Below are 23,023 nucleotides of genomic sequence, written 5' to 3'. Positions count from 1 at the left end.
GCCCATTCGCACTGAAGCATGGCTGGCTTATTCACACTTAAAACGGTAACTAAATAAAATTTATAAAGATACACTGCTTCTACGTATAAAGAAAAGATAAATAGCGTGTACTTACCTGCAAACGAGTCTTGATGACGTCGGCAGGTGTGACGAGTGAGGCGGCGGGGATACCCGCGATAGCACCGGCTGCTAGCAGCGTCAGAGGGTGGTTGTAGCCGTTCTCGTCCGCGAATTTAGCCTGAAAATTAAATGAACTTATTATACCTATAATATCTATTGATTAAAAACATAAACTCAGTTTTTTGTACTGTTACCAAAAATTAAAGATCAATGCCTGTATTGCAGATATCATTGGATACAATTTTTACGGTCCTTTTATGATTATAATTAGCACCAATTTATGATAATTAATTGAATATCTGATAATATATTTTTTTTAATTATTTGTTTTTATTTATTTATTAATTAATTTACATCAGGTAACAAACGCCCATATCAATACAATTTAAGGGGCGAGAGGACTGTTAGACTCTTACTGAATTTCTTACTACCCCTTTCCGACTCCTGCTCTTTGAGCTGGAGCCCAGGTAATCCCGCTAGGTAGTCTGCAGCTTCGGTTTTGTAAATAATATTTAAATTATTTTGTCAATACTAACCTTAACATGAGCGTAAGCAGGGAAGTATATAGCGCTGAAAGGCACATCTCTGAGCAGACAGGCCTTCGCCCCCTTGTAGAGGCCAAACAGGCCGAGGTCCTTGACAACAGACCAGGCCCTTACTTTGGACCCACCCGCGATCTCACCAGCTACTTGTAAACGAATCTTCACGATTTCTAGAGGATTTGTGAACACTACTTGTGAACCACCGGCCTGTGGGAATGAAATTGAATTGATATACAAACTCCATTTACGTACAAACACTTATAGAATATGATCCGATAAGATTTAATTAAGCATTACGTCCACTGCTTTAAAAGTAAGACCGTGAGAATAAAATAAAAAAAAAAATCCGTAAGTTTAAGGTTTATATTCAACATTAAGACCTAAATAATAACGATTCGAGTTATATACTCTAATCGTTATTATTCTGGGAAGTAAGAAAGAACTGATTTATAAAAAAGCTATAATAATCTTTGGTAAAAGTATACTCACACAACCACCGGCGAGGATCTCTGCGTATAAGGAAATATTACCCTTTTTGTCTGTGAATTTGTCACGAACGAAGTCGTTCACCTGAGGAAAAATTAACAAAATATTTAAGATACAACATTAAACATAACACTATATTAATTGTGGGTTTGATTACGTCACTCAAAACACTTGATAACACACTTTTTAATAGGGTAAAGGTGAAGGAAAATATTGTGGGTAACCTAGGTTTATGATTTCTATTTATAAGTTTGAAATTCCCAATCCGCATTGAGCAACCGTGGTGATTAATGCTCCAACTATTTTATTCTGAATTAATCTTTGTTTCGATTTTTTTTAAACGCTCAATAACATTTTGCGCACAAACATATGTAGGTATTGACCTTGATACCCTTTTGTAGACAGTTGCACTTAATAACTTCAATATACAGACACCTAAGTCTTTTAACTAATAATAAATAGAAAAGAGTCACTTTGCATAGAAATACTACTGTTGATAAGATTACACAATAATATTTACCGTCAATTTAATAGCTTTCTCGGGGGCCACTCCGATAAGTTGTGGTACCAATCCTCTGTATAAGCCGAAGATGCCTTCATGCCGGATGACCTTCTTGAAGCAGTCCCAGGAGTTCCTATACGCCACCTCACCGATGAAGGAGCCCGTACGTTGGTTCTGCATACGAGTCTTTACTAAGTCGATGGGATATACCGCTGACGCACCGACGGCTGGGGAACAAGATTTTGGTGTTAATATTTGGTTTCATTAACCAAACATCAAAAAAAGCAAAGAAACCACTTTAAAACGCGATACGCAGAGTTACCACCGTGCATACAAGAAGACTTGACATCCAACCGATTAAACAAAGTACAAGAACTCTACACCTCAGAAATTATCAGTATGTATGGTACAAAACAAAGAGCAACACTAAAGGAAAAGAAAAGTATACTCAACCCTAAAACAAAAGAACTAATACAAAAAAGACAAGATCTACTCAAAATTAAGAAGAACAAAGAAACATTACGAAAAATAACGCAATTAAGTAAAGAAATAAGTCGTGGTATAAAACAGGACAGGGCCAGTAGAAGATTCAAAACTATTGAAAACTACATAGTCAAAACAGGCGGTATAAATAAAGCACTAAAAGAACTGAGAGAACAGAAAACATGGATCCAAAAAATCAAACTCAATAATAACAAAAGCGAAACAAGAAGACAGCCCATTCTAAAAACCGCAACAGACTTCTATCGTAAACTATATTCTACAAAAAACGAAACACAAAATAAGAACATAGACCTAGACGATAGCACTGAAGAAATTCCTCAAATTTTAGAGAGTGAAGTACAATTTGCTATACGGACACAAAAGAACGAAAAAGCTCCCGGACCTGACCAAATTACAAATGAAATGATAAAATCAACATTGCCAGAAACAATAAAAAGACTAACGAACCTTTTCAACCTCATCCTAACTAAGGAAACTGTACCTACGCAGTGGACAACTAGCACCATAATACTCATACACAAGAAAGGAGATAGATTTGATATAAATAACTACCGACCAGTGAGTCTTATGTCTAACATATATAAAACATTCTCTAAAATAATACTAAGTCGCATAGCCAAGAAACTAGATGAGCAACAACCAAGAGAACAAGGCGGATTTAGAACTGGGTATTCCACAATAGACCATATACATGTGATAAAACAATTAATCGAAAAATGCCAAGAGTACAATAACCCACTGTATATGGCTTTTGTGGATTATAACAAAGCATTTGACTCACTGGAACATGAGAATATATGGGAAGCATTGAAGAATCAAGGAGTTGAAAAGAAATACATTAGGATAATAAAAAATGTTTATTCGAATTGTACAGCCAGAATAAAACTGGAATCAGAAGGAGAAAGTTTTGCAATACAAAGAGGTGTAAGACAGGGAGACCCACTCTCGCCAAAACTTTTCACAGAAAGATGACACTTTTGTTCAGAAAGATGACATGGGATAATAAAGGAATCAACATAAATGGTACTTTTCTGAATCACCTAAGGTTTGCGGATGATATTATTCTATTAACAGATAACCCAGAAACACTCCAAACCATGCTTCAAGACCTATCCCAAGAAAGCAAGAAAGTAGGCCTCACCATGAACAAGGCAAAGACGAAAATAATGACAACCCGATCACATAGGCAAATTACAGTAGAAGGCGAAGAAATAGAATCCGTTGACTCCTATGTATATCTTGGACACCTAATCGCATTCGGCAATCAAATGGACCTTGAAATAGAAAGACGAATTACCAACTCATGGAAAAGATATTGGTCTCTTAAAGAAGTAATGAAAAGTAAACAATATAGCACAGCAATAAAAAGAAAACTGTATCAAACTTGCATATTACCAGTACTAACATACGGCTGTCAGACCTGGGCTAACACGCGGCAACAACAACAAAAGTTAATAACTTGCCAGAGAGCAATGGAGAGGAGTATCCTGGGCCTCACAAAAAGAGATAGAAAGAGAGCGGTAGACATTAGAAACATAACAAAAATAGAAGATGTCGTAAATAAAACAAAAAACTCAAATGGAGATGGACCGGCCACTTTATGAGAGAAAACAGAAACAAATGGACAAAATACATAACAGAATGGACACCGAGATTTCAAACAAAAAGAAAGAAAGGACGACAAAGAATACGATGGTCAGACGATATAAGAAAGGTTGCAGGTCCGTTATGGCAAAGAATGGCTTGCATCAGGGAAGAGTGGAAAAAGCTGGAGGGGGCCTTTGTGTCACAGGACACGCCAAACAAATATAAAAACGTAGTCTCTATATAACTGTATAGTGAAAAAAAATGGCAATCGAGGCTAATAAATAAATAAATAAAAATTCATTAACTTCAAATATTGAAATGAAATTAAATGAATCTATTTTGCAAATAAGCTACAAAAGAACACACGTTAAAATTATTATTAAAAAAATCTATATGTGTGTTGAAATTCTTTGAGCTATTTTTAATCGTTTAAGCAAAATTCAATAGTGCTTAATGATATTAAATAAATGTCCGCAGAACTCAGCACTTTAAATGTGTTTTATCAATATTTTGGTCAGGACAATTATTATTTTTATTGCAATTTATCATGATTATTTACTGGAAAAGCCATTTACAGTATTACCAGTAAGCAGATTTTCACGTACAGTATGTAGAACATTTTAAACCTTATAATCTAGCATATAAGTAACAAATTCGAATACATACCACCAGCAACAGAACCGAGTGTGAATCTGTAAGTGCTCTCCAATATCTGTATCAACACGCCTCGTTCTTCGGGACTCTGTAACAAACATACAGACGTATTTACCGAGCTCTATATACGTATGTAGCTATTGATCTATATTACAAGAAAAATAAGAGTAGTCGATGCTTTGTTTTTGTACAATACTGAGACAAGCCAAAGGTTATAAACATAGTATTACAAAAATGCATATAATTTCAGAGAAATTAAATAAAAACAAATGTTTATTTTTTTAAGGTATAAGCCTGTAAATGAGCTCACGGATCACCTTATGATAAGCAATCGCCGCCGCCCATGGACACTTGAAACACCAGAGGCGTTACAAGCGCGTTGCTGGGAGTTAGGAATCTTCCATTTTGGGGGTTAGGAATTTAAGGGTTATTGAGGAATTGGGGATTGGGAAGGGGGATAATTGGGTCTCCTTTACGTCGGTTTTTTTGTGAGGTATTACTCTCGAGCCGGGCCATTCGTGCCGAAGCATGGATCTCCCACACTTCATTCTATACGGTTTTTTTTTTTACTTAAGTAGGGAAATAAGTTTGATTGATACTCTATTATTTATTTATTTCTTTATCTCAGTATTGTTCATGGTAATGCATGTGTCAGAGTGCTGTTATACTTAGCATAATGTCGATTGCTATTGTGAATTGGCCTGGCATACATTTAGCATACATGTATGTATGGGATTATGGCCGTGATAATGTTATTATTATTATTTTATTTGAGGTTGTTCATGCTGTTACTGCCGCACTCAGAGACATTTATTGATTACTTAAACTGTTCCTTAGTAACGTTTTTGTATCGAAAACAATTGCTAAGGACTGGGTTAAGTAACCATTAAATGAATCTGAGTACGGCGGTTAGTGATGTATGGAGTAAGTTAAATAATTAAATAAGTAATAAGTATAAAAAATAGGTTTTTAGTCCTAATTATTTGTAGGTATTTAATATTAAGACAGAATAGTGGATGCCATCTTAAGTAATATATGGACAAGCTAACTATTACAATTGCGCAAACATGATAAGTTTTGCGCAGTTACGAGATTTCTGCGCAAAACAGGAATATATATTCGTGACAGATTATTTACAGCTCTCTATGTGTACGGTACTTATTTAGATGGCGTCCAACCCTCTATTAACTTTAAAATTAAATACCTATCTTTAAATACCCGCAAGAGGCAACTCTGACATAATTTCGTTTTTCTTTTTAAAAGTGGTTTCATGTTTTATAGGTAGGATTATAGATATAAATAGTAAAACTATAGAATTGAGTGTTTTGAAAAAAGACAGTGAATTTTTGGTAATTTATGATGAGTAACAGATTCAGGTTCTAGCACATACAGTAGTGATTTGGATACTCATAACGGGTACATGAAGCTAGCTTATTAACATAAATCAGTGCCGAAAGAAAACTGTTGAAGGCAAATCCTCCGCTAAGCGCCAAGCGCTAAGCTGGAGGTTAACGTGTTTAGAGAAAATCTTACCAAAAATCCACTTTAAAAAAGAAATAAAAAGATAGAAACATCATAAACTCCCCCAACCTTACTTACCAGGATTCGTTCCAAACAGTAAACAAATCGACAAGGCTCTAACATAGTTACCTCCTCCTTTATTAAGCATTGAAAGAAAGAGAACAATATACCTGTCAGTTAGTGATGTTTCCAAAACAAAACACAACTCTTATGCTATGTACATTAAGTCTAAATTACACTAAACATACATTTGATTACGAAGGCTGCTCCTGGAAGTTTTGTGGTTAAAAGGGACGGCGATATTATGTTAGTATGGGTGTGAAAGAGAGGGGGATACTCACGGAGACAGCCTTGATTTCTGCTACGCGCCGTGTGACTTGCTTGAAGTATTGTTCGGGTGTGATGGAGTTGAGATCATTGTATACGATTCGACTGAAAGAAAGAAAAATAAGTTAATAGATATTTCAAATGTTGTTAAATTTGTTTTGATTTATGTTCACAGATCTAACCAAAGAAGTCGTATCACCCTTGGTGGGTTGTAGAGATCCTATAAGATAGTACCTACATTTAACGGATTTGGCATCTGAACTACGTGCAGAAGGCTGCGCAATAAGTGTAAATGGTCAATTGTATTTAGACATAGTCAATCTCTAGCCTAGAAGCCATTTGGTTCTAAACGACTTATTGCGCAGCCTTCTGCACGTAGTTCAGACCTGCCAAGATCCGTTGAGTACTGTACCTTTTAATACTCCATTGAGTACCCTTAGTACGAATTTGCTTAACGTTGAACGCCAATGAAACGCAAAAAGCAAACTCATACTAAGAGTACTGAATTTGTTTAAGATTTAGTAGTTGAGAAAACGCCAGAAAGAGTATTGTCTAATGTTACAAGTTATTAAGCATTTTACATTCAGATTATTGTAAAAATCGAAGGAATTATGTGCAACAGGAGTGAAAACTTTTCAGTCTCTTATTTGGACCATTTTGTGTGTGTCAATTGTCGTTACAGAATTAAAACCTATTTTTTATAGGTATGTGTGTGTATGTCAAAAAAATTATTTCAGATCACTCGCATTCCTCTCAAAAATAAAGACCAACCCTCTAGAGACGGGAGTCGAACTCGTTACCCATGTGCTGTCTGATCCCCGTTCGCTGACGCCAACAATGTAATAAGACTACAATTAGAATATAGTGGATTTTATTTTTCGAAGAAAATTTTTTAGACGAAAATGGCCACTTCAATAATAGAAATGGATCTGTGACAGGAAAATCCAGTTAATGATAATATTTTCGTACTAGCGAGGTTTCACTCACCCTGCTCGGCTCTTATTATTACCAAGAATTTTGAAATAAACTTCAATTATTAATTTCTGATGAAAAAAAACCCGCTTTAATTTCGAAAGAAATATACAAGGCGAATACGAATGAGGCCTAAAATGAATGAATGGAATAGGGTGCCCTAGACGGACATATAGCGACCAGATTGACGATATATTAAAGAAGGGTTAAATTAAAAGTACCTTTAATCGACGAGCATGCATGAAAAGACTGATGACTGTTGATAAAGCGAAAGATCTATGTAAGAATCCAAAGCTATTGGCGTTCCATTGTCTCTGCCTACTCCCATGGGCGTGAGGACATATATGTATGCATTGTAATCTTTAAAAAATACGTTTTTTTTCTCTTGACTTTCATTTTCTTTGTTTGTAGATCAAAGTAACACGTGAATGCTTCGTGCCAAGACATTTTGAAGGCCAGATTAAAAAAATAAAGTAATTAGTAGTTGAATAACGAGACAGGGTGGTGCCACACTAATTGTGGACGTTTTTTATTATTTGACAATGTTATTTTTGGCGTTGCAGTTGTTATGATTCATAAAACTAGCTGTTTCGAAGAACAGCTGTGAATTTACAACTGAATCAAAATGATGGGATTTTTTCAAATAGAGATTTTATCGTGAAATCTCAAATTAGCGTTGTTTTTTAAATAGGTGAACCGTTGCTACACACTAGTATTTTCTCCTGGGTTATATCAGACTAATCAGCTTTAGGTATCTACTGGTTAACTATTAATTGATTCTGATATTAAATGAATTTATTGTTATAACCAATATTTTAAACAAAATACTATTAAATAATACCTAATACGTAAGTAGATTCATTATAATGTTTTACCTCCTCTCCCCACATCCCCTTGCAGCAAAATTAAGCAAAACAATGCTTACGTAAAACTTTATCAGTTAAAAATGTGTTTCCCATTCGGTTCTAAAGTTATAGCCTAAAAGTATGCGTTTATATTTGCGGGAGTCCCCGAAAATACATTTCGTTTTCAAGCATTGCCAATGTGTTTGCCATTCGTGTAAAACAATAAATAACTACCAATGACGCAATCATCATTTAGACTCCGCTATCCTCCATGTTATCCAAAATAATTAAAACAAGGAATATCCCATAGTGCTTACGCAATACCTGAATGGCCCCATATTCGACCATGGGTTTTTTACAGTTATCCCACTTTATAATTAAATTAAAATAATAATTCATTAAAATGTAGGTGCAATATTACGTGTACAACATGTTGGTAGAAATTTACAATAAATTATTAATTTAATTTGTAACCTCAATTTCATTATAAATGACGTATTAATTACCTAATGAATATAGATAAATGACTAATGTCTTTAATGAGCGAAATCTGCGAAATTGTTCCTATTTTTCGAACATGATTAATTTACTTATTAAATTAGAATGTAATCAATTTTAACCTGAACAATTTATTTTTATTTAACCCATTTTATTTAAACATGAATACGAATTCGCTTTAATTTAATTGAATTTCAACCTTATAGGTATCATAAGTTTAATACACCAAATGTAGATAACGTTTGGTTAATATTCAAACTAAAATGATTTATTGAAAAATAACAGAAATTTATATATAGGTATATATATAGTTATTCTATTAACACTAATAATCTTATGAACGTCACTTTATCGAAAGGCAGAGGTGTCATTACGGCATGTAATGCTGCTATACAGTGTACATCCACTTTGCACCATTTGTATTATCAGTCTTATGTAATAGGGGGTGAGCCTATTGCCATAGACTGGACACAATTTTAAACTCCGTGCTGAGATATTTTGGTAAAGCCGAAAAGCCCAATAATACTTTGCCCGATCCGGAAATCGAACCTGAGACCCCTTGCCAGTCGCACTTGCGACCACTCGACCAACAAGGCAATCGTTTATCATTTTCATTATCTTAGAACGTATACATTAAAGTTCAAAATCGAATGAATGAACAATCGACCGCATTATGCACGTTACTATTTAAATATCTAGTAAATATGGTTTTTTGGTGTATTTTCCCGTAATGCATAATTACGTAAAGCATATGTTGCTACGGCAAATACGCATAGTTAATTAATAATTATTAAATTCCAATAGTTACATGGTTGCGCAAATGATTTCCTTTTATTACGATGTCATTATCTTTGTTCTAGTGACGTAATGTGTATATATTTTTAACTAATTTGAACCTTATTATCTGGGTGGTAACCGCACTACGGATGACATTTTTGGGTCACTTTATGTAGGTAACGTATGGATTTCCTTAATTTAGATATAGAATTGTATGGGTATACATTTTTAACTATTTTGAACCTTATTATCTGTGTAGTAAACGATAGATGATATTTTTGGGTCACTTTATGTAGTATAGATTTCCTTAATTTAGATACGGTATAGAATTGTGGTGCATTAGGAAAACGTCAAAAAATATGCATGTCGAAAAAAGGGTCGATATTTCAATATATAAACACTTAAATATACTTCGATTTTATTTATAGGAAAGTACAGATGATAATCAAAAATTGTGTAAAATTGAGTGTTTGTGGCAAACTTTAAACAGACTTTATTTCACTAGTGGACTTATAGCGAGTGATGATGATAAAATTATTAAAAAAAGGTACTAAATAAAGACTTACCCATTAGTATGATGTATCATATCACACAGAGTGAACAATATATCGACTTCTAGGGGCGTTATCTGAGACATCATTTGAGCTGAATGTAGAAACTCTTCTTTGGTCACTTCTTGCGTCCGAGTACCGTTCGTAGCATTAAGGTAGACCCTCTTGATCAGCTCCATGTTGTTCAGAAGAGAATTAAAGGCCATGTAGTAGGGGAAACTGATTTTGCGTTCACCGTGAGGGAAGCCCGAAGCCTGAAATAGCAGGGAAAATTGTTTAGTGATATTATGTCATCTATCATGTAGAAGTGTACCTAAGCGTTTTATTTTTGAGGGGAGAAAATCATCTTGGGTGTTACGAGAGGGAGTGTCAGTATCTCACTGACTAAAACCGCCACGTTCCTACTTCTGCATTTCGAATCGGAGCCCCGGTAGCCCGCTCGGCAGTCCACAACGCCGGAACCTTTTTTTTGAGAACGGGAAATCATCCTATGACTTCTTCCGTATGGGTGAGGCGAGAGGGAGTGTCAGACTCTTACTGACTGAAAACCACCCCGTTCCTACTCCTGCTTTGAGCCGGAGCCCCGATAACCCGTTACTTTGTCCGTAGCTTGTTACCAGGGCTGGGCCGTAACCTTAGCTGAACTCATGTACCTATTCCGGTTTTAATTGCAAATCATAATGAGTTCAACACAAAGTGCAAGAATTATTATTATTACAAATTAAATGACGTTAATACAGGTATAGTGCGTCACTGTGAGAGGAACAAGGAAAAGTTGGGTTAATTTAATAAATAAATGGGAATATTTGTTTGTGAACGAATTCTCGTACTACTACTAGTGCATTTGGACGCAGTGCACTTAACATGTTTTATGTACGAAATTAAAAATAATTAATACCTATTAAAATATCTTGTTTAGGATGCTTTTCCACCAGAGATGTGTTTGCAAGGAAGATGCGCAGCTCGAGTATGCGATGTATCGATAGTAGGGAAGCCTATAATAGCACGCATCTCTCCATAAAAAAAAAACATAGCTTAGCCGAGTCCGTTGTCACCTGTGCTAAGGTATGCGTATCAATGAATATAATTGGTGGAAGTCAAACACATCCACAACAACGTAGAATAGCACATCTCTGGTGGAAAAGCACCCATAAAAGAGGAGATTTTTTTTAATGTTATAAAGTAGAACTCAATAGTTAATCAATGATTTTGCATTGAAATCGCTCATCATCTACTTCTACAAGTACATACAACAACACCTAAATTGTAACTTTCTAGCACTAACAACAAGACTATTAGAAAATACGCAATACTCACATTAATAACTTTAGAATTCAACTCCTTAGTTAGCAGATGTTTCTTCACAGACAGCATAATGTCCCTAAAGTCCCCAGCGCTGATGAAGCCTGTTCCATCTTTGTCGCACTTCTTGAAGGCCTCCACTCCATACTCTTCGTGGAAGTCGTGAAGGAACTGGCTGAACTCAGGATACGTTACTAGCCTCTTCTTGTCCTTGCCGAAGTACAAGCGGACGAACGTGCTCTCCATGTTAAATGGGAGTTTCTGATGCAGGGCCGTCTTGCGCATGACTTCCGCAAACTCGTCTGGAATTTGGATGGTTTTTGTTGTTTAGTATGGTTTTGTCAGGCATATAATTACGTAAAAAATTAGAGAATGATCTATTAAGTACATTTTATGTAAAAACGATTTGCAAATTCTAATGTCTTGTCACATTTAAGTTGATAGGTTGAACTTAATAGAACCAAAACAGAAACCCCTCATTGACGATTTGGATCCACCTTGGAACATTTTGTTATGTTATTGCTGTATTTATAAACAATAAAAGCCACCATCAGACCCAACCCAGGAGCCATAATGGCTACACATTATATCATATACTTAATACAATTCTTTCGTTCGAGGATCAAACCGCAACCGATTATCTAGCTAACTCTGCGTTAACCACACAGCCAAATATAATTCGGCATTGAATAAATATAAATAAGTGCTAAAATATCTTACCAAAAGCGACGAGTCCATTGCCGTTAGTATCGAAGAGTTGGAAGGCGGTCTTGTACAGCGCGTCGGGTACGCAGAGCAGGCCCTCAAACGCCTGGAACTCCGAGAATGAGATGAACCCATCCTTGTCCATGTCCACGATGCCCGCGATGAGCTTGACTGATTCCGCATTGTAGTCATCTGGAAGACAGTATAAAGATTATATAACATATAATAAATCTGTAGAAATCCCATTTTTGTACATTGAAGAAATGGAAAAAAAAAAGAATAGCCAGTAATAGTAATAAAAAACAAAATATTACAAATCAGCCCAATTTTTTGAAAAAAAAAAAAATTTTGTTAAGTACTTTGAACACGCAATAGTCTGAAAAATTATCCGCTGGAATGAAAATCTAAGGGTGCGTAGTCGCGTTCCGCGCGCTCCTCAAAGAGCCCTCAGACCACCACAGATGGGAACCAGTAGGGCTGATGCCTGATCCGAAGCTGCACGACTACCTAGCGGCTTACCGGGGAACGGGGTGGGTTTTAGTCAGTAAGAGTCTGACACTCCATCTCGTCTAACCCAAGGCGGGAGAAGTCATGCGATGATCTTGCCATTTCAAAAAAAAACGACATCTAAGGGAATGGCGATCGAATTCGGCGTTAATTTTGTGATATAATACATCGTATATTTACACACTATTACTACAGGCATGAATTGTAAATGAATTATTATTTATTGGTCGTGATGGTTTCGTCAAAATCAATTTTTATATACTCTACTTTACTACGCATATATTATTTAAACCAATTCTTGGTTATAAATACATTTTTGGGCATTTTACCGACGGGGTATTACAGTGCGCTTCTAAAAATATAGTACTGCGAAATTTAAAACTAAATATGGTTGGTTGGTTAGAATTGTCACTTTATTAGGTCATAGCTTTCCTCTTTCGAGAATAAAACATATTATATATTCAGTCATGAATAAGAAGGTAATGTGGGAAAATGATAAAAAAGTGAGTAATTTAATTTTAATTATTAATGGGCAATTATTATGGTGAATAATGGGATTAATTAGTTTTCTATAGGTACAGTAATTTAATGTATGTGTGTGTAATTTAATGTTAATGGACTTAGGAATGAAGGTAAAAGGACATATTTATGTGAATAAAACGTTAACATTTTTAACGTCATTAAATCGCAAAACTCTTAGTAATAGCAGGAACTACGACACTAAAAGTGTTGTTAGGCACTCAGGTTCTCGCAAAAACATAGTGTTTAAACGTACGCAATAAGTAAGTGAACATATAGACTCATTCCAGGAAAAATTAAGAAAAAAATATGCACACGGTACGCATGTGAATATAGTACATACGTAATTATGGGGAATTATGAAATGTTTTAGGTCACCGCAGAAGTCCACTTATATCACATGACGTCACACTTTCCTATAATAACGACTCCATATTTATTCATTTGAATCCTTAAAGGATTAATTTTAGTGAAAATTATGCACCACATATAATTATTTATAGTTACAGGGTATAATAATTTATACTACCATATATCAGGCACAATTTCGGTCATCATGGTACTACGCAAAAATAAACCGATAATTGTTTTCCACCTTTTCTCTTGATGGGGCGAAAATCATCAAATGACTTCTCCCAACTTGGGTGCGGCGAGAGAATTTCACTCTTAGTAACTAATAACAACCCTTGTGCCTACTCCTGCATCAAATCGGATCCCCAGTAACCCTTGCGTTTGCACGCAAACTCGGTCAGGACCTGGGAATCACATTCGAGAACCTAATTACCTATTCTAGTAGACCTGTCTACCAACAAGGGAGTCTGGACTTATAAGGAAGCAAATGCTTTAGTACCTAATTGATGGTTCTATTGAAACATTCTGTATTTTTAGGTTTTACTCAACTGCGGCGAAATTGGGTCAGTTCTGAGTCAATATTTCAACATTCTATAAGTGTTTTTACGTACAATTTACACTTAGGCAGAGAATTATAATTTTGAATGAGTATTTTTTAAAGTGATAATATATTTAGCTCTAATATGACAACATAGATTCATGACTAATCCAGATTATACCTAGATTAGACAACTTTACTTAAGTTTTTATGACTAAAACGTTTAAACATACTCGCACAATAGCTATGAATCTACCCATTCATGCTTATGAGAAACGTTTAACGATGATTGCTTAGCCACAATCGCAGAACCTAAGTGCCATGTTATCTTCATGAGGTAGGAATAATAAGTCGTTAAGCAGGAATAAAGCATAAAGTAAAGTAAGTAAAGGCAAGCATAGTGTAAGTCCAGCTAGGTGAAGTGACGATATCCGCAAGGTGGCTGGTAGTGGTTGGATGAGTAGAGCTGAAGATCGAGCTCAGTGGCGTGCTATTGGAGCGGCCTATGTCCAGCACTGGACGAGAACAGACTGATGATGATGAAGCACGAATGAATATTCGTTAATACTTCTTCACACACAGCAGACCGTCACAGTCTACTGGACTATGTGCCTCTTCAATACAAGGGGAGTTTGCCATTATTTCCACGTCAGCCGGCTTAGAGATCCGGAGCTACGGACTAGCAGTTTAAAAGGTTCAGGAAATCAGTGCTGCTGTCCGGGTTTTGTTAAATGTGGAGTTAGTCGACTTACGACACTCGTGGTAAGAGTAGTGGCAGATATATACCATAAGGCACTAGAAAAGTCTTTAATACCTTTTTGGGCGTTCGCAATACATCGGGGCATGTCCAAGTTTATTGTGATTCACTAACAAATGGTCTGACCATCAAAAAAACATAGGTACTTGACTAATCTAATAAAGTACTTTACTTACATTTTGTGTAAGGTATTTCCAGCTAAGTATTTAAGTAGGAAGTTTAGTAGGGAATCCCAATCCCTGACTATCTATCGTTCCAACTGATTTTATACATCACGATATCGAAATCACGACATCAATTGTTGGAGTTTCAAGAACATGATGTAACTGGGCACATAATCACGATGTGGGTAATTCAACTGGCTAAGATATTTATATCATCATCATTAACTGGAACACCCATGATGAAGAAAAGCTTGTGGTTTACTTTCTCTTAGAGAAAGTTAACTAAAATCCTAACGACTGGCAGGTGCTGATACCCATTCCTCGGTGACTAGTTAGTATTTTAGCATGGACTTGAGGCCAATGACCCTTTTAATGGTATAGGAGCAAACGAGTAGCCTGATCACCTGATGGTACGGCAATGGACACCCATGTGCCGTTCTATAGAACTACGCAACTAAGTAAGACTGCATTAAATTTAAGACTGCATTAATTGAAAAAGGCTGAGGTAACGAAACTGATTCAATGAACTGATGAATTCAATTAGCCGATTAAATAAAGAAACAGACGTACTTAATAAAATAATCGAATAATATCTGCCTAAATTAATCTTCCGGATAAGTGTCTTTACTATAATAACAAGTAATACGATGACTACACTCAGCGTGCACGCTGCGCACACGCATAGTACGTGTATAGCGTGATAATTATGATATCGAGATTGATAAGGTAATTAGGTGTATTTTTATCTTATTAAAGTGATTAGGTTTTGTTAAATAACTAAGTAAAAGTTATCTGTAGTTGCCGGAAATCAAATATTAAAATTTAATAGATCTGGCAACTGGGCACGTGGTCCCAGTTACTTACGGGCTTAGTCTCCAAATTCCTCCTGATTTCCGATTTGCTTTTAAAAAGAAAGCTGTCTTAAGAACGACCATAATAATATCTTTAACAGATCCAATATCTATGAGAGCCAATACCTATCTATTGAAATATTAAGTCCGCAGGAATGATGTCTTCCCTGTGGACAGAACCTCAGTTCTATAAATAGAGCGGCAAGAGATAGAGGTTTGTCATAACCGAATTATATTATTGATAAACTACTGATATCGATTGGCAGTCGGAACCAGTATTCGAATTTATCTGACGATAATAAGATATCGAGTCATCGTATTGTTTTAGATAGAAAAACATTTTATGGAAAGTTTGGTAATCTAGCACTAGTATTAAACAGACAATATACGATATTAGATAATATTATTTTTTCTTCACATAAATTTATATTTGTTGAACAGAATTTTAATATTGGTGTGGTTTAAATTTACATCTATCAGTTCTGTCCATGTAGATGGCGCAGCGATTGATTTTAGGGCGATCGGTATTGGTTTTAAAAAAATGAAAGATTTGTTTTTTAGTTGTAGCTAATAGGAATACAGTCGTGTTAGATACTTACTATACTTAATGTAATAAAAATACTAACCTTCTTCGAATAATCCTAAAAACTTGCGTACAAAATCTTCACTGGTGATGAACCTCTCACCGTTCCTGTCGACGGTGGCGAACTTTAAGAATATCTCATGTAGACGATCTGTGTCCGCCCGCTTTAAATAACCAGCCCCCTGTGGACAATTTCATATAATTAATAATTAAGATATTTGACACAGTGATATGGAGTGTACCTATAAACAACAATATTCTACAGTAACTCGGTACCTAAAGATAGCAAGAAAAACATCCTGTACGTAAATGAGAATCATACTATTACAATCGTATGATAATTATCACAAGTTCCAGTTTCATGCCTCAAGTGAAATTTGCGGATTTGTGGACTAGGAATTACTATTTATAATTTTCAGCTCTATGCGAATTATGTCAAGGTCTAGTGTCTATCTTGACCGGACTATAGATACATAATTTCATTTGTTCCTAGACTAGGTAGGTAAGTACTTACAAGATTTATTAATTTTAAACAGGGAATGACACAAATAGATAACACAATAACAGTAACATGTTATAGGGACTTTGTTAGTAAATAATATTATTGTCTTGTACGTCTTTCCGTGTGACCTTAAACCCCCAAGTCGTGGACTCTACCTCACACAGTAAATTCCCGCGTCCGCGATGAAATATAAAGGCGCATTGTAGACAAGTTAAAATTACTATTAATTGAGTAGAAATCAAACTAACTAGTTATCGAGCAAAGAATGTTGAGTTAGTTTCCTGCTAAGCTTGTAATTGATAATTTTGTAATTTTTAATTCGATAGATGAAGTGAACTCGATCGCGGTCCGCCATGTCTATATCTCCTGTCCATTCCAGAAGGGATAGGCAAAAGTGCACATTAAGGTACATAATGCCGCTATACAATGTACACCTACTTTTCACCATTTGTGCTATGTCCCATGTAATAGGGGGTGAGCCTACGAAAGTTACAATAAAATTACAGTAATACTTTGCCTGACCCGAGACCCCTAGTCCGGCAGTCGCGCCTTCGATCACTCGACCAACGAGGCAGTCAAAAGTTGACATGGCGTTGAAATCAAAATCTAAGTAACTATGTGTTACACAAAACTCCAAACCCAATAATGGCTTTCACTTGGATTCCAGAACTCGAAAACTTTAAACCCAAAAAGGGTAAAAAGATCGATATTTACAACAAGTTTTTATGTTTAACCATACGCACCTACAAATAACAATTTTGACGTAACCTCATTAATAACTGATATTTTTAATATTGTCCTTATAAGCCTTTGATATTAATACCTAAGTGGAAATTATTTTAAAATAGAAGGTGAATAATAGGATTTTTTGCAGGTTTTCCTGACTGTGGTCATTGGTAGACCTCATTAGTTGTCTACCTATAGTTAATGAAATGAATTTCATGTAATTATAAAGCAAGGAATACAAAGGCTAGCTAATAAGACCATAGTTATTAGTTTTATGTGTAACTGATGACGTCACAGCAAGGTGTGAGGTCACTGGTTAGATGTAAACAGAAAAATATATAAGACAATGTGTAAGCTATTGCATCACGATGCCTATTGGAATTTCTTAATTATGTTTATTAAGTATTTACTTCTAAACAAATCATCTGTGGCTAGCCCACATCTAAATATGGTTAAATTAAGTATGTCGGGTAAAAACCCTCGGCTTATTAGCAAAGAAAATAATATTAAGTAAAAGAAAATGAAATGTTTTCTTCAAGTAAGTATTTAACCGCCGTACTCAGAGTAATTTAATGGCAAATTAACCCAGTCCTTAGTCAATGTTTTCAATACAAAATCGTTACTAAGGAATACTTTAAGTATTCATTTAATGTCTCTGAAAGTGTGGCAGTAATAGTTTTATAAAATGGAATCATTTATTACACCAATAATTCAAATTTAACGGACGATCGAAATCGGTCCAGATATTTTGGATTTCAGTTGATCATTAGTTAATATCGGTTGCAAAAATGAAATATTAGGTAATATGTAATACAGAACACACGATTTAAACTTCCAACTAGATATAATATATTACATTGTTTTCCTTTAATTTTCTGGTTAACGTAGAATAAATCGGATATCTATTTCTACAGTTCCTCTATCCGTTCTACCTACGTCATAGTGTCGTGATAACTCGCACAAACCGGTCTCTACGCGTGTGCGCATAAAAATGACGAATGAACTGTACCGACGGATATGACCCGTTATATTGTGATGCGGATACTCGACATTACTTTGGTGCAGTACTACAGGTTCGTTTCAGAAAACTAAGTCAAGAATACCATACATGATGGACGGCCTCACAGAAAACCGACGTGAAACAACGCTTGCGTTGTGTTTTGTTGTGTGAGTTAGGTTACCGGAGGCCCAATCCCCCCTTCCCAATCTTCCCAATCCCCGATTCTAGAACAACAACCCTTAAATTCCTAACTCCCAAAAAGCTGGCAACGCACTTGTAACGCCTCTGGTGTTTCAAGTATCCATGGGCGCGGCGATTGCTTATCATCAGGTGATACGTCTGCTCGATTACCGGCGTGTTTCATAAAAAAAAAACTATGGGCCACAGGCGGAGCTTGAAATTGGTCGAGTTATCTCGATTCGTCTAATAGTTATGGAAGTACTTAAACTATAAAACATAATTAGGTATAGTACTAACATAAAGTTGAGTTTTTATTCGAGATTTTATCTTATTGGAATTGTCGTCCCATTTGTGGCAACGTGTAAGCTTCTCCCACGAGAAAATGAAACGTCCTACTTGTCAAAAAATGATTGATTTTCTGTCGTTTCAATGTTGTTATGCAATAATCTCAGTACACTGGGATACGTGACTCCCAGAAAGCAGTTCTGAGAACTACAATTGATATCAATTGTGCTGTTTCTTAGTCATGACTTCTTATGAATTTGGACTTAACAGATTTCAATAGAAGATAAATGCAAATAATGCAATACTTGATTACTTAAGTGGTGACTCATTTACTGTTTAAAGATTATAAAGTTCTATTATTTTAGGTCTTAATGTAAAGATGTGTTTACATTCAGCAATTAAAAGTGATGAACCAGGACGCTTACTTTTGAAACCAACTTCAATTTCAATGCAATTTCAATAAAATCTCAATGATTATTCAATATTAAAACTATACAACCCCAGTCGTACCTGTTAAAATAGCATTCAAGGTACGAAATATAAAGCCAATCTCTATACCATTTAGTTCATTCAATATCCACGCAATACGAATGCAATAGGCGCCAGTGTTGCAACTCATGAGTACGAAACACAATATCAATGTTAATCAATCAATTCAAGAGTAAGCTCCCAGATTACCTTGGATTAATTAATAAGTATTTTGAATTACTTAAGGAAGATATCGAGCAGTTTGACATGGAAACAGAATTATCAGTAAGCACCGAAAATCTTGGATGACAGTAAGAAGTTAATATTGAAATAGAGATAAGGATTGAAGTGCAATCAACAAGTATTATAATGATAAGCAAAAATATGTTTTATAGTAAGAAACTCAAGATGCAAGTTCGTATACCAACACGCCTGGAATCGAGACGTAGGTATAGTTATAAAGAGTCTTCCGTCGTAAGGATACGCTTAAAATACGACGTCGTGGGCGAAGGCGTGTAAGAACTAAAAAACGGATATTTGTATTACAAAATAATTGTAATACGTAACTATAACCGTTTTCATAATTAAAATGACGTCCGATTAATACGTAATCGACGTATTACGCTCGTTCGCTTCCAATATTACTAACATGTATTGAATTCATTTTCCCCAAGAGCAGGAAAAAGCTCCATTATAGTGCGCGTATACGGCTCATCGTATATAAGCCAGAGTGCCGAACGTAACACCATCAGTTATTTAGAACTGCCATCAAAGGCAGTCATAACATAATTTAAATTATTTAAATAATTTAAATTGATCCATTTCATTCATTCATTCTCATAGTGCTATTGCAGCCTGTGTAGTAAATTCTAAAATAGTTCAAGTTGCAAATATTTGTTTTTTAACAATGGCGACTCTCCAGGTTTTGGCTACGGTAATTATTTAGATTTTATTTTTCTATACAATTTTGATTTAACGTATACCGCCATTTAATTTTATAAGTGACCAAATGCTGTATTTTAATCAAACTGTCAGTTTAGTTACTATCAGTTTGTCATATTTTTATTGTTGCGTCAATACCATATTTAATAGATATCTAATGATTTATTTTTATTGTTTTTTTACAGCTGATGGTATTAGTGGCTATCTGCAGTGCTGCACCTAAAAGTAAGTCAAGTTCTTTATCTGGTTGATAGGGCACATCATCAACAATGCAATACAGTGTACAGATATATTAACAACACTGTTTTTTTTTTCAGAACCAACCCTAAAAATTCCCGATGAATGTAAAGGGGGAGGTTTTTGTCCAATTAAACCAGAAGGATACGACGAGATGCAAGATACGATCAACAAACTATTGAATAGTAAATTTTTTGCGGTAAGTTCATCAAAGTCAAAGTCAAAAGATTTATTTGCTAATCATAATTATTATTACTTGATGTAACGCTTGTTGTCCGATAATTACGCTCAAACTACTGAATGATTTTAATGAAATTTGCTATACAGATAGGATATGAGTTGAATCAGGTGATAGGATACTTTTTATCCCACGGAAACACAGTTCGAAGCCGCTAGAAGCTAGTAGTAATCTATAGTGATCACGTAGTATATTGTCTTATTAAATGTGTGGTACTTTTACAGCAAAATATGGGTGATCGTATCGGCGCTAACGGAACGGAAATGACGGAAGAATTTTCTTCAAAAGACGACTGGCACAACTGTCCTTACGTGAAAAAGGTATGCACCTTGATATTTTATTAATCCTAGTAACTAAATCTTTCATAATACGTAAAGAATTATATATGTCGGTATGAGTTGGTGGAGTTTTTAACAACACTTTTTACCAGTCATGTATCCCCATGGAATAGAAATGACAAGTTTACTATCGTACAAAAGAATGTAGGTACCTATTTGAACGCCGATAAATTGGGACTTACTATTTATTAGGGCTAATGCCAAAGACCTTGGATTTCATATGCAGATACAATCTTCAGTAATGTAGAAGAAGATGAACTACTTAAGTATTAAATAATAATAAAAATATTTTTGTGTTTCAGACTGAAAAGATGTACATGTACATTCATTCTAACGACTCGACATCAGGAGACTACCTTATTCAAAATGATATGCTTAATCAACCTGTCGACTCTGTCACTTGCCTGTAAGTACATTCATTAACTGTTTATTCTTTCAAAACAATTAACGAAAACAGATTCCTACTTAGATTGCATTGTTATTTAGTGTCTAGTGCAAGTTTGTTTTATGATAACGTGATGGACTTGTTTATGTCGTTCAGTGCTCTGATTGGTCTTCTCCAAGCTAACTAACCAATCAGAGGGTCAAACGCGGTAACGTTTCGATCGTTAGCGTAAAAATAAAACTCGCTCTCAGAAGACACTTCTAACTTGGTAGAATTTATGCCGTAGCCTCACAAATAAGTCTTTTCTATTTTTCCTACAGGTACAACGTTATTGAGAAGGAGAGGTCTGAAAATGAACAATGCTTCCACCACTTTGGTTTAAATTCCTTTAACTTGAAATCGAAATGCGAGCTATCGGAAACTTATAAAAACTTTTTTGTCTACGATACCAATACAAATCAGATTGTTATTAAAACCTTACCAGTACCGTGTTGCTGTACTTGTAAGATTACTAGTACTCTGTAATTAATTCTTCACTTTTAAATAACTAATTATTCGACGCATTAAGACTGATTTTTTTCGTAGCATTTTTTAGGTCAAAATTTGTAATTTGGTATAACCTACTTAACCATTGTTTTATTAAAAAAAAGATCTGATAATTTTTATATTGATTTATATAAACAAGAAAATGTATTTATGCTGTGTTAGTATTAAAGTATTTTTTTAAGAATTTGTATCTGGTATACAAAAAATGTAATACAATGCTTTGTTAATTTATTGAAATGATCTTGTCTAATTTATATTTTAAATGGAGAAATAAAATCTATGCAGTGTAATATTTGTTTCTTTTGCCAAGCAATAAAACCTTACGAACATTAAATGCAGTAATCACAAGTCACAACACAATATTCTCATACATTAACCTACCTCAAATGAGACGATAAATAAAAAAATAAGATAGGAAGCACACAAACAAAATGTCAAAGATCTGTGTAATCTAGAGTCTGGGGCAGATGAAACTGCAAGTATCTGGATTTTTGCACATAACACCAATTAACAAAGAACCCCATTATATCGATTATACAATAACACTAAATATAATATTCCGTTATTCTGATACACACAACCATTCAAAGACTGTGACGCGAAAGACTCGTGTGAAAAAATTATTGTGTTCAAATGATTTTGAACCTTAAGTGTGTGTCAATAACAATATTTATAACCCGTTACAGAAAGTTGGTATCTGATAAGGAAGCATAGTAATATCAGAGCAGTCGATGAACTTTCAACCTTATTAACAAAACTATAGAATATGATTTGGGTTGTTTTAAGGGAACTGACAATCAATTCTGTATGCTTCTTTATTTGTTCAATTGGCAAACATGAAGATTGGATATTTTTTAAACGGAGGTACAACATATTATAATGATTTATTTATTCAGTAAGTATTAAGTAACTAGAAATGAGGTTTAACTAAAAATAATAGCAATAAAGAGATATGCAAATCTACTTGAGTAGGACGGCATTTCCAAAGGACCAAAATACATATGGTTAGTTAT

General features: G+C 34.9%; 2 protein-coding genes across 7 annotated transcripts in view; one reads left to right on the top strand and one right to left on the bottom strand.

The window, feature by feature from the left end:
- Window positions 1-23,023, bottom strand: part of LOC118268110 (calcium-binding mitochondrial carrier protein Aralar1) — a 30,654-nt gene that overhangs the window by 4,470 nt on the left and 3,161 nt on the right. For 4 of the 6 annotated variants that reach the window (XM_035582385.2, XM_035582389.2, XM_035582384.2 and 1 more), the window contains exons 2-12: window positions 16,207-16,345; window positions 11,909-12,085; window positions 11,204-11,490; window positions 9,902-10,140; window positions 7,015-7,068; window positions 6,258-6,348; window positions 4,408-4,483; window positions 1,669-1,877; window positions 1,152-1,232; window positions 657-869; window positions 116-238 (exon numbers count right to left, since the gene is read on the bottom strand). In XM_035582385.2, coding sequence (XP_035438278.2) covers window positions 116-238; window positions 657-869; window positions 1,152-1,232; window positions 1,669-1,877; window positions 4,408-4,483; window positions 6,258-6,348; window positions 7,015-7,068; window positions 9,902-10,140; window positions 11,204-11,490; window positions 11,909-12,085; window positions 16,207-16,345 — 1,689 coding nt within the window. The remainder of the gene's footprint in view (window positions 1-115; window positions 239-656; window positions 870-1,151; window positions 1,233-1,668; window positions 1,878-4,407; window positions 4,484-6,257; window positions 6,349-7,014; window positions 7,069-9,901; window positions 10,141-11,203; window positions 11,491-11,908; window positions 12,086-16,206; window positions 16,346-23,023) is intronic. The other 2 variants (XM_035582388.2, XM_035582387.2) reach the window with 1 other exon arrangement.
- Window positions 20,062-22,300, top strand: LOC118268113 (uncharacterized). Its single transcript, XM_035582394.2, has 6 exons — window positions 20,062-20,258; window positions 20,452-20,491; window positions 20,584-20,702; window positions 20,966-21,061; window positions 21,382-21,485; window positions 21,785-22,300. The coding sequence occupies exons 1-6, from the start codon at window positions 20,232-20,234 to the stop codon at window positions 21,987-21,989; spliced, it is 591 nt and encodes a 196-aa protein (XP_035438287.1). The 5' UTR covers window positions 20,062-20,231; the 3' UTR covers window positions 21,990-22,300.

This window comes from Spodoptera frugiperda, chromosome 29 (genome assembly GCF_023101765.2).
Source record: "Spodoptera frugiperda isolate SF20-4 chromosome 29, AGI-APGP_CSIRO_Sfru_2.0, whole genome shotgun sequence".
In the NCBI taxonomy this organism is placed as follows: domain Eukaryota; kingdom Metazoa; phylum Arthropoda; class Insecta; order Lepidoptera; family Noctuidae; genus Spodoptera; species Spodoptera frugiperda.
This window is presented reverse-complemented; position numbering and strand designations above follow the sequence as displayed.

Coding starts and splice junctions, on each gene's coding strand:
- LOC118268113 (XM_035582394.2), top strand. CDS start 20,232: ATGGCGACTCTCCAGGTTTTGGCTACG. Junction 20,492..20,583: donor CTGCAGTGCTGCACCTAAAA/GTAAGTCAAGTT, acceptor TTTTTTTTTCAG/AACCAACCCTAAAAATTCCC. Junction 20,703..20,965: donor TGAATAGTAAATTTTTTGCG/GTAAGTTCATCA, acceptor GTACTTTTACAG/CAAAATATGGGTGATCGTAT.